The sequence below is a fragment of the Pantherophis guttatus genome, chromosome 7 (genome assembly GCF_059756535.1).
Source record: "Pantherophis guttatus breed Tessera chromosome 7, ASM5975653v1, whole genome shotgun sequence".
In the NCBI taxonomy this organism is placed as follows: Eukaryota; Metazoa; Chordata; class Lepidosauria; order Squamata; family Colubridae; genus Pantherophis; species Pantherophis guttatus.
The window spans coordinates 1,670,461-1,683,055 of record NC_142069.1 but is presented as its reverse complement, the minus strand read 5'-3'; the positions used below and the strand labels follow the sequence as shown (position 1 = coordinate 1,683,055).

Sequence of the window (12,595 nt, the reverse complement as noted above, 5' to 3'; positions counted from 1 at the left end):
GATGTGGTATAATAAAGATGATTTGGAAAATGCCCAAGATTTAGCAAGGAACAGGTCCTTTCTCTTTGTAGCCCTTTTTAAAGAAGTCTGGTGGAAATGTGATTGTCCCAGCCCAGAGTTGGAAGGGACCTTGAAGGTCCGAGTCGAAGCCTCCTGAGCAAGGCAGAGTCTTTATACCAACCTGGTCAAATGGTTGTCCAATCTTTTCTTGAAAACCTCCAGTAATCTTTCTCACTGCCAGGAAATCTCTCCTTACTTTTAGGTTGGATGAGAAATGAAATATTTTCAAAGGGGGGAAAAACACAAGAAAGCCCAGTTGCTTTTTTGTGGAAAAAGCATTTTTAAGACACAACCAACCAGAGCATAGAAAAACTCAAGGAAGTATTACAAGATTGGAAGATGTGGAGAGACCTGGCACATAGACTCACCAATAGTTGAACATGATTGAATGTAACATCATCATCACTTTATCAGTTAAGAAACTGAAAAATCCATTGTGATTGTTGAGACCATCTGGGATGTCTTGAAACCAGGGGTGTCAAACTCACGTCATCATCATGGTGACATATCGTGATTTTCCTCCCCTTCACTAAACTGGGAGTGGGCATGAGTTTGTCATCTCTGCATTAGATTGTATGAGTTTAGCCATTTATCACTAAGTGGAGATGTTAAAGTCTCTTGGGTTCCTTGGTGCTTTCTCAGCTTGGTTGTTTACTTGCAGACATGACCCAACTAGGAAACATCATCAGTGCTAGAAGGAAGTGAGATTTACTCTCTGTTTATATACTAGGGGCTTGCTTGGTAGTGTGGGTGAGAGCATTCTTGGTAGTTCTTTGATTTAAGCTATTGTTAACTGTTTCCTTGTTTGTATTGTTAATTCCTTGATTGGGGTATTCCTTATTGCTTTATTGTTGATCTGGTATTAATCATGGTTAAGGTCTGCTTATCTGCTTATTATTGATTGCTGGTGAGGTGGTGTTTTGTCCTTTGGTTTCCTTTTTGGCCTTTTGGTTATCTCTTTTGAATGGTGTGCATGTGTTGGTTATCTCTATGTGCCTGTTGATGGCTGATTTGATTGAGTGCCAAACTTCCAGGAATTCTCTGACATTTTTGGACTTGACTTGGACGCTCACTTTCCCAATTGGTGAAGTCTGTTGTGCAACTGAGGAGATTTCATCATGTCGGACTGCTAGTTGGTGTTCTTTGTCCTACATAGTGGCTGTTACAGTCCTTCCACTGTATGTTTACATGATTTTTGTTTTTAGAAGGCTTGGGGATAGCATGATAACTGCCTTCCAGTACTTGAAGGGCTATCATAGAGGAGAGGAGATTGACTTATTCTCCAGAGCAAGAGGGCAGGACAAGAAGAAGTGCATGGAAGGTTGATAGAGATTCAACTTAGAAGTAAGGAGAAATTTCCTGACAGTGAGAACAATTCATTCTAAAGTTGTGGTGTTCCATCACTGGAGGTTTTGAAAAATAGATTGCACAACCATTTGACTGGAATGGTGTAAGGTCTCGTCATTTGAGGGGAGAGGTTGAACTACTAGAAGACCTCCAATGTCCCTTCCAGACCTAGGATTCTTTATTCTAAAATCTCCTTTTTCCAAAATGGTCACTTTGGGTCTGTCATAGAAGGGGATTAAAATGCTCTGATCTGACTTTGTCCATGATATTATGTCAATTTCCTGTCCATTAATTTATCTGCACAACGTTTGTCCCTTTCTCACATCAGCCTCCTTTTCCTACCATAGACTATCACTCTCCTCCTATGTCTTATCTTCTTCTAGAGAAGATTTTCCTCAACTCTTTGGGATCTGCTGGTACATGTTTTCCTCTTTCCAGCATCATTTATTTCCCATTGCCTGGATCATTGCTCAGCCGTGGCATTTCCACATAAAAAATGATCTCGGTGTGCTTCTGGCTTCAGTAGATATTTGTCCTTGTAGTGCCTGTTTGCCACACCTACACACTACTCCCAAACCCACTCATAAATAAATAGTTCAGAAAGAACCATCATTGACCCAGAAGGAGCAAAAGCTCACAATTCTCCTGACAGCATACAAAGACTGATCTGTAAGTAGCCTCCATCCGAAAGCAGTCTCTAGGATATTTCAGGGGGGAGCCACCGATTGATAGAGGGGACACGTCTGGCTGGTCCATAGCATTTAATAACGAGATGCTAACCACAGGTTCCTTTTTTTAAAGGCAGCTAAACCAGTGTCAGTCAAGGTATTACAGGTGGGGGATTGACTTGTTCAGGTTCTCATGAAGTTCTCCTCATGTGTGGCTTTTTATGTTTCTGCAATTTACCAAAAGGCCAACGAAAGGAAAAACTGTTCCTCAGGGACCTCTAGATTTCTTTTTCATTATCTAAAAACAGAAAGATGGAAGGACAGAGTGGAGTCCATCCAGGCCACCATTCTATGTCCCACAGAGGTCAACCCAAGAGTCTTTAGGCAATTCAGTAGCAAGAAGAGGGTGGCAAGCTGTTGGACAGTTAAGGATGCTACTGTAATTTATTGATATACAAATGAAGGTGAATCTATGTGTTCCAGGAGAATGTTGAGGGAACTAATTTGGGTCAGTCAGTGGGAATAGAGGTTTTGCCTCCTGAGCTTTTGGACTTGTGCTGGAGCCCATCTTCAGGGAACTTCTCTCTAGCAGAGGGTGGGCTTTGGGTTGTTCTGTTTGTGGTATTTATATGGTGCATATTGTATGTGGCTTGTTAGATGTTGATTGGGGTATTTATGGCTGGCTATTAAGTCGTTAGCTGAAGTTTGTGCTGCCAAGCCCTTGCCTCCCAAGTATTTGAGCAAGTGGTGGTAAATCAGCACTCTTGTTGACTGAGGAGGGGGCTGTTTCCCAGGTTTTAATCACTTCCCTGGTTGTTTCTGTGCCTGCTCGTCCAACAATCTTGACTCAGGAGGTGATAAACAGCCAGAAAGACTAGGAGTTGATGAGATCCCATCCTCCTCCCTGAATTTATCCAATCTCCTTCTGAAATCGACACAGCTGGAGGACATCAATACATCTGGTAACAGCAGCTCCTTGATTTAGCTTGCTCTTTCTTTTCCCTTCCAGATGGGGTTCGCCTCTGTTTGTGTGCCCTTTTTGGGCTTCCTGGTGGCCTCTTTCTTCATACAAGGTAGGTCTTTGTTGATGCAAAAAAATACTGAAGAACGGCAGAGAAGAGCCACAAAGATAGTATGAGGTCTGGAGGCTAAATTCTATGATGAAAGACTAAGAGAATTAGATATGTATAGTCTAGCAAAGAGGACTACGAGTGACATGATAACAGCCTTCCAGTTCTTGAGGGGCTGTTACAGAAAAGAGGAAGTTGACTTATTCTACAAAGCATAGAAAGGCAGGAGAAGAACCAATGGGTGAAAACTCATAAAAAGTTTCTTGACGGTGGGATGAATGAATAGTTTGCCTCCCGGAGTTGTGAATGCTCCATCACTGGAGGTTTTCAAAAATAGTTTACTTTACTTTATTGTCATTGCACCTCATACAATGAAATTAAATGCCATCTTCAGTGTACATTGTAACTATAAAAATAAAACACAAACATACATCCTTCACATTCTATACAATTCAATTAAAAACCAGATATTGCATTAATATTGCACTATACAGTAGAATTCAATATAGTTACTGCCCTGGGATAGAAGCTGTTTTTCAACCTATTTGTCCTTGTTTTTATTATCCTGTACATCTGCCAGATGGTAATAGTTCAAAAAAAGAGTGCCCAGGTTGAGATGGATCTTTAAGAATGAACTTTCTTAAGGCAGCAGGAGCTATAAAGCTCTTCCAAAGAGGGGAGAGGGCAACCAATGATCCTCTGGGCAATGACGTTGACCCTCTGGAGTGCTATCCTATCTGCCACTGTGCCATTGGCAAACCATAGACAGGTACTGTAAGTTAAAACACTCTCTATGGTGCAGCGGTAGAAGGTCACCAGCAGTTTTCCATTCAGTTGTTGTTTCCTGAGAAGTCTCAGATAGTATAATCTCTGCTGGGCCCTTTTGACCAGGGCTGCAATGTGAGTGCCTCAGCTCAGGTTCTCTTTTATGAAAACACCCATAGACAGGACAACCATTTGATTGGGATGCTATAAAGTGTCCTGCCTTGAACACAAGATTGGACTAGAAAACCTCCGACGTCCCTTCCAGCCCTCGGATTCTCTGATGGACAACTCAAAAAATGGTTGTAGTTCCAGCCATACAAATTGGGGAGAAAATGCCCCGTCATGGCAGGAAAATATAAAGATTGCCATCACAAAACGGAATGTAAGCTAAGCTCTCTCCTCAGATCTTCAAGTATTGAGATGACAAAGGTCAGGAAAAGCTCTAGAGGCAATGTTATTCACCCTGGACAAATTGTGGGGTTCACAGGAATGGGAGTCAGAGCCAGAATGTGGGCCCAACCATGCAATCAAAGCCATATTCTGGCAGATATGTGTTGTGACATTATGTGGGTTATAGGAACCCCAAATTAAGCAAAGGGTTTGGGCACCAACATTCAGCTAAGCACAAACAACATTTACACACCATTCAAGAGAGACAATCAGAAAGCCAAAAAGGAGACCAAAAACCCCAAAAACCCCCTTGCCAGCAATCAACAACAGGTAAACAAAGATTAACCAAGATTAATAGCAGACCAACAATGAATTAGTAAACAATGGGTCAAGGAATTTGTGAAACCGAAGAGCAGAAAATCCACCCATCCATCCATTGGTATTTAAGCAAAGGGTGTCCTGAGACCCTTTCCAGCCAATTGGTCCAGATATCGGTCCTTGTTGAGTTGCTCTTCTCTTTTCTTCTTCTGACCCTGTTACTTGAGGGGAGGCTGCCCCCACCTGTCTTCCCAGCCTCTCGCCGTACTTTGCACCCCATCCACGTCCTGGCTTCCCTCCAGCTGGGCACCGTCCTGCCCTTATTTCTAGGGTGTCTCTTTTCTTCCCCTTTTTCAAGTCCCTTCTCCTCCCCCTCTTCTCAGTTTGAATCTATGGGTTCAGGGTGGGTGACCCCCATCTCCTCCTCTTTGACAACGCCTTCTCTTTCCACCAACAGGCCTGGAAGCAGTATCTTGTCCCCTGAACTGGTTTCTTTATGAGCAGCATTGCTACGGATTTTTCGAGAATAAACTGAGCTGGAACGATGCAGAGGTAAGAGGAGCCCCATCCACCTCCATGTTTGGATGTCCGGTTCCAGCTCAGACTATTGGATTGTTTTCTGAGCATAATGCTTCCCTGTGGGAAGGGAGGGAGGGAGGGAGGATGGATGGAAGGGAAGGAGGGAGGGAGGAGTGAGCAGAGGTGTCCAAAGGTTATGGTAAAAAATAAGGCAATTTGGTGGCCACAATAATGTGATCATGGTTGAAATGAGGGGTCTTGGTGTTCTCTGAGCTTGGTTATTTTCCTGCATCGCTCAAACTAGATAATATCATCGGCACCAAGCTCTGAGACCACCAAGGACCCCTCACATAGTTAAGCCTCAGTATAGAAAAGCATAGCTTAGGGTTGTCTAATGGTAGGACTGAGGAGCAATGAAAGTAACATCATAGGGGCACAGCAAAGAAAGGATGTTGTCAGACAAAGCTTCTACTGTGAGGGAAACAAATTACTGGAGGAATTTTGTTTCAAAACAAAACAAACAAAAGGAATGTGCTAAGTGAGGCAACCTTGAAGTCCTCAGTTCTCTATGGTTTATCTTTTCCAGCATAACTGATATGTTTCTCTTTATTAAGACTCTTTCTTGAGGATAGTAACAGTAGATGGGAAGGGAAGTAGCTAGGTATTTGCTGATTACGCATATTTATGCAGTTTAAAATACAGAATCACAGAGTTAGAAGGGATAAATACTGCAGTGAGCCTGGGTGATTGCTTTTTAGGTCCTGCTTTTGATTCCATGCTATAGATTTTAGATGTCGTGAAGACAGGAAATCAGGAAGGACAAGGATAGACTGGTGGAACTGAGGGAGGGCTCTAAAGCAAGGGTCACCAAACTGACGACACTCCGCCATGCTGACTGGGGAATTCTGGAAGTTGAAGTCCACAAGTCTTAAAGTGGCCAGGTTTGAAGATCCTGGTCTAAAGGACAGGGTCAGCATCTAAAGCAGGAAGCCCTAACCTGTGTCTGCTTGGTGTCTCCCAGACAGAATGCAGTTCCCATGGCAAACATGCCCACCTTGCCTCCATCCTCAGCGAACGGGAAATGAACAGCATAGCTTCTGCTATACTCACTAATTACGGAGAGGCATATAGAACCTGGATTGGAATGTACAAAATCAGGGGCGGGAAGGTGAGTAGACGTTTGGGAGAAAAGGGAGCGAGTGGTATATCTGAAGACAATGAAAAGCTTGGGGGGAGGGAGGGGGGAAGTGACAAGAATAGGCCAATCTGTCAATGGATTTACACGGCACAATTCCATAAGGACTTAACAACAGCATGATAGCAATCCTAGTATGTGGGGGGGTTCCTTGGAGAGCCTTCAAAACATTCAGTTTTGGATCTCAGTGCAATTTTCGGATCTTAAGAAGTTGACCATGGCTATGTTACACACGCTGTCTAGATTGAGCTCAGAATAGACAAAGGGACAGATCCCAATTCTCTCTAAATGACACGTTTCTTCAGATCTGAGCAATAGTATCCTTTTGGTACACTCACAAGGCTGGCTAGGAACCACGTAGAATAAGTAAGGAAACACAAGCTGATTGCTCAAGAGTAGATAAACAGAGAAATTACAAAAACATCTGTATCGTTTCCCCTCATCAGTGAGTATAAGCATTTTTAACAAACTCTGTCACAATTCCAAACTCCCTCATAGTCTTTGCACACCCAGGGCACCCGTGTCCCAATTCACACAGTTCAACATAGGAACTTTCATCACCTGTGTTTGGATGCTGATCAACAGCTATGACTGGAAAGAAGGCCCTTAAGTGAAGTGGGATCTTTTGGAGGTGTTTTCAGACCTCTGTGGCTTTCTCTTCTATGTGTCTTCCTTTCTGGGAGATCTCTTAAGACGTTTTGAGTGGGATCCAGTTGGAAGTTAGAAACATGCAACTTTCTAGTGATGATTAAACTACGATAATCATGCTTCTAGCCCTGAACTAACTTGATCCAAGATCTATCTAAGTGTCATGGAGGGCTCATGTCTCGCAGAAAATGGACATGGAAATTATTGGCTCATTGAAGAGCCAAAAGACAGCTTTGAATCTGCCCTTTATTACCTACTGTACAAAGCTCCAAAAACCAATGGCTACCATACTTAGTTAATAGAATAACACAGTTGGAAGAGATCTTGGAGGTCTTCTAGTCTGAACCCCTGTTCAACCATGAGACCCTATACCCGTGATGGCGAACCTATGGCACGCGTGCCACAGGTGGCACGCAGAGCCATATCAGTGGGCACGCGAGCTCAGCTCCACCAGCTGATTTTCGGGCCTTCCGGGCCAAGCGGAAGTTGGCAAACAGGCTGTTTTCGGCTTCTGGAGGGCCTTCGGGAGGTGGGGAAGGCCGTTTTCGCCCTCCCCAGGCTCCTAGAAAGGGTCTGGAGCCTGGAAAGAGTGAAAAATGGGCCTCCTGGGCCCACCGTGCCATCACATGCCAAAAGTGGGGAGAGCACGGGGTGTGTGTGTTCGCACGCACATGCAGGGGGGTGGGGCACATCGAATTATGGGTATGGGTACGCGCGCGCATGACCACTCCGAGCTCCCCCCCACTTTTGGCACGTGATAGCAAAAAGGTTAGCCATCACTGTGGTATACCATTTTAGTCAAATGATTGTCCAGTTTCTTCTTTTTTTTTTATTGAAAAAGTTTTAAAACAAACACAATTTCCCCACAACCCTCCCTCCCAACCCCCCCTCCCCCTCCCCGACTTCCCAGAGCAGAACACAAGGTATTTTTATTGACCTTTAACAATAAACTAAATTGCATAACCAATCATTAAACTAACACCCCCTAAAAAAAAAAAATTCTTAACCCCCCATATATAAAATCCTATTTCTTAAACATAATACTTCTAATATCACTTATATAGCGCTTATACAAATAAAAGAGATCATTCATAAGCTATTTGATATTTTTTGGTCTGATACTTATTTTGTATATAATCAATCCATCTTCTCCAGTCCTGTATATACCTTTCTTGTGTGTGATCCTTCAGATATGCTGAAATTTTAGCCATTTCAGCTAAATTACTTTCAATATCCAATCATCAATAGTAGGCAAAAAATCCTTCTTCCAGTGTTGTGCTACCAACAATCTTGCTGCTGTTATCAAGTTCAAAATCAATTTAGTCTCTGCAACTGTACAGTCCGTAGTTATGTCCAGTTTCTTCTTAAAATCCTCCAGTGATGAAGCATCCAGAACTTTGTAGGCAATCCGTTCCACTACTTAATTGTTCTCACTGTTAGGAAGTTTCTCCTTAATTCCAGGTTGCTTCTTTCTTTGATTAGTTTCCATCTGGTGCTTCTTGTCTTGCCTTCGGGAGCTTTGGAGAATAGGTTGGCCCCATCTTCTTTGTGACAGCCCCTCAAATACTGCTATCATGTCACCCCAGTCCTTCTTTTCTCTAGGCTGACCATACCCAATTCCTGTAACCGTTTTTCATATATTTTTATCTCCATGCCTTTAATCATCTGTTACTCTTCTTTGCACTTTTTCCAGTCTCAACATCTTTTTTGTAATGTGGTAACCCAAACTGAATGTAGAATTCCAGATGAGATCTGACTAAAGGATGGTCCGTCTCACAGTTATTGTTTTTGAACCATAATTTGTACTTCTACCTTTGGGGTTCTTTTGCCTAGGTGTAAATCTTTTCTTTTCTCCACATTAAAATTCATTTTGTTGGATAGGGCCCATTGTTCAAGTCTGTCAAGATCTTTTTTGATCCTGTGCTTGTCTTCTGGGTGTTGGATATTCCTGCCAACTTAGTGACATCTGTAAAACTGATGAGTTCTCCTTCTATTCCCTCATTTAAATCATTTATGAAAATACTGAAAAGTACTGAGCATAAGATGGAACCACTGCTTTCTTCTTTCCATGTGGATATGGTACCATTAAAGACTACTCGTTGAGTAAGGTTTGTCAGCCAGATACAAATCCATCTGGGGGTGATGCTGTCTATTCCACATTTTTTTAGCTTACCAAGAAGTAGGTTGTGGTCTACTTTATCAAATGCCTTACTGAAGTCTAAGTATACCATGTACAGAGCATTTTGCTGCTCTGCTAATTTAGTCAAAGAATAAAATAAGATTGATTTGGCATGACATGTTTTTAACAAACCCATGCTGGCTTCTAGTTATAACTTTGTTTCTTAATGTTTGGAGATCTGTTTTCTTCTTATTTTTTCCAGTGTCTTCCCAGATATTGATCCTCGGCTGATTGATCTGTAATTTCTTGGATCTGTTTTTTTCCTTTCTCGAAGATGGGAACCACATCAGCTCTTTTTCAATCCACTGGTAGTTTCCCAGTGCTCCAGAATTCTTGAAAGATATGGTACAATGGTTCTGAAATAACAATAAGACAGCAGCTTCAGAACTGTGGGATATAATCAATCAGATTCTTGAGTCTTTACTTTCCTGAGTTTATCTTTGCAGATTCGGGCTACCTGCTGATATTCTGCCTTAGTTATGTGTCCCTCTTTACATTTTTTGTACCTGTCCTTTTTTGTCTTTCAGTTTATTGAAGAGATATTTGTGTAACCATGCTGGATTTCTTGTTTCTTTTTCAGTGGTATTGTGCTGGACTGGACTTATATTTTTCAGTTTCCCTGAAACTCTGTATGCATGTAATCACCTGAGCCTGAATTTATTCTCTCATGTTTTAGAACAGAATGTAGAATATAGAACCCTAGGGATAGAAGGGATCTCAGGTCTTCTAGTACAACCTCCTGCTCAAAGTAGAAGCCCTATCAATTGGTTGAAGCCCAGTAGAAGCCCAGTCAATTGGTTGTTCAGTCTATTTTTGAAAGCCTCCAGCGATGGAGTACACACAACTTCTGGAGGCAAGCTGTTCTACTGATTCATTGTTCTGTCAGAAATTTTCACACTAGGGTGGATCACTTTTTGATAATCTTCCACCCATTACTTCTTGTCCTACCTACAGATGCTTTGAAGAATAGTCACCTCTGCTCTGTGGCAGCCCCTCAAATATTGGAAGACTGCTATCACATCACCCCTAATTCTTCTCTTCGTTAGATAGACATACTCAGTTCCTGCAAGCGGTCATCATGTTTCAGCCTCTCACCCTCTAATCTTTCTAGCTCTTCTCTGCACTCTTTTCAGAGTCTCAACATTTTTTTTGTATCATGGTGGCCAGAACTGGATTCTAAGTATTCTAAGTGTGGCCTCACTAGTGCAGTGTTAAGCAATGCTATCAACCTTTTCTGATCTTGAGCCTATCTTGGTGTTTTATTTATTTATTTTTTGGGGGGTAGCTGAAGCGCACTGCTGGCTTATACTTAACCTGTTGTCCCCTAGGACAACTTGATCCCTCTTACATTTGACCCTTCGGCTGTTAAGAAGTACATTTGAGGAGAAATATCCTCTTTTCTGCAAGATTCAGAAAAACACTTGGGGAGATGACACTGCTTTCTCTCCCTACAGATACGAATGAGATGGGTAGATGCATCCGTGGCGGAATACATGCCTTGGGCACAAAATCAACCTTCTAACTGCCAAGAGAGGCAGAATTGTGTCGAGTTATATTCCAACGGTAAGGAGATTTTTTGTTCTAGTATATCAGACTTCTCAAGCATGTGTTCTCCGGATGTGTGAAAAAGTACAACCTTCCAATCTTCCACAGCCAATATGCATGAAGTCAGAGACTTCAGTGGGTTTGGACAGCATGTTAATCCACAGCCCCATAGACGTGCACCAAATCTAATAAAATACCTAACTGAGCTTTGCATATTCTTCAAATTGTAGCTGCTGGCATTCCAACTGACCCGGGTCGACACGGGTTAGTTTTGTTATCTTAGACCTGGATTAATTTTTTTCCATGGCTTACGAAGATGTGCAAACTTTACTTAGCCAGAGGGTCAGTTTATTGCACAAATCCAGTTAAGACCTTAATTGACTGAGCAAAAAAAGCTCACCCAGCCACAATGGGATGCAGAGAGATGTTTTTCCTACTTTTATCATCTAGCTTACTTTTGCTTTACCCCCTCTTCCAAGTCCTGACCCTGGAGAATTCAATATTCCCGACAGCATCACGACTGAAGTGATGGCGTTGTTTTTTAGGTGTGAGAAGGGAAACTCATAAAACCTGTATTGAGGCCTTGAAAGAAGCTGAACCCAGTTAAGCTCAATGAAGCTCATTGATGATCTCAATTCCAAGATCATCAGAATGGGACATATTCATTTTGCCCTTGGTGTAATGCCACCTATTGTCCTTCCTCACTCCTTTCTCTGAAGATCTCAACAACACTCGTGTCATGGCTGCCCTTTTGCTAAGCTGCATGTTGCAAGCTGACAGCCTGTCATCAGTAACTGGGGGGCAGGAACGCAGGGAGGGAACTCAGAGGAATAGAAACCAAGCAGTGCCATCCCGTGAGATGCATCAGCTGTCTCAGGTTGTTAAGCAAATCTGGCTTCCCCATTTCCTTTTCTTGTCAGATGGTTACGAAAAGGATCACATGACCTCAGGACACTGCAAGTCATAAATATATGCCAGTAGCCAAATGTCCAAATTTTGATAACTTGATCATAAGAGTACTGCAACAGTCATGTCAAACCAGTCATAAATCAATTTTTTTCAGTGCTGTTGTAATTTTGAACGGTCACTAAATGAATGGTTGTAAGTTAAGGACTACCTGTAAACTATAATGGCAAAGGTATATGTTTAAATGTTCCTATCCAAAAAAGTTAATCCTTTTGTGACAAAATATTGTCTTCTTAGATACAAATTATAAGATTGTTACAAAAATTGCAGCAAAAGTCTAATCAATTATTTGATTTCTTCTAGACTATAAAGTATGGAATGACCAGTTTTGTGAGATGAAACTGTCTTATCTGTGCAAGATGGCTGTGTACTAAATACAGCTGGAAGCACCTTGAAGGTTGGAAGCCAGAATCTCCCTGGCTACTACAACATCAGCCTGCTGACCCACAGAACAAGATTGTGCATCAGACTTTCTTTTCCATGTGGTGTCGCTAATCAATAAACTCTAATCCAAGGGCAGATTATGCTTTTAAATTTTTCTCTTGTGTGTTTTCATTCATTGAGAGGTCTCCTGGTGGTCATTCCCCCCCCCCACCCCCAATCAACCAAATCAAAAATTAACTAATCTAGGCAGCACCGATGATAAATAAATAAATAAAATAAATAAATAAATAATTTTATTTCTATACCGCCCTTCTCCCGAAGGACTCAGGGCGGTGTACAGCCTATTTAAAAACACAAAAAACACGACAACAATTTAAAATTTAAAATCATTAAATAATTAGGCTCCAATTAAAATCCCAGAAATTTAAAATACCCCAATTTAAAACGTTATGTTAATAGCCCTGCCTGGCGGAACAACAGGGTCTTCAGAGCGCAGCGAAACACCCGGATGTGATGTTCCCTACTTGGGTGGATATGGGAG

At 42.0% G+C, this 12,595-nt stretch overlaps 1 protein-coding gene across 1 annotated transcript; it reads left to right on the top strand.

Annotated features, from left to right (window-relative positions):
• The first annotated feature begins 2,001 nt into the window (after positions 1–2,001).
• Positions 2,002–12,204, top strand: LOC132710996 (C-type lectin lectoxin-Thr1-like). The gene is made up of 6 exons (XM_060688733.2): positions 2,002–2,076; positions 3,085–3,148; positions 5,076–5,170; positions 6,159–6,305; positions 10,614–10,722; positions 11,974–12,204. Exons 2-6 carry the CDS (start codon positions 3,085–3,087, stop codon positions 12,042–12,044), a joined length of 486 nt encoding a protein of 161 aa, XP_060544716.1. The 5' UTR covers positions 2,002–2,076; the 3' UTR covers positions 12,045–12,204.
• Positions 12,205–12,595: the final 391 nt, after the last annotated feature.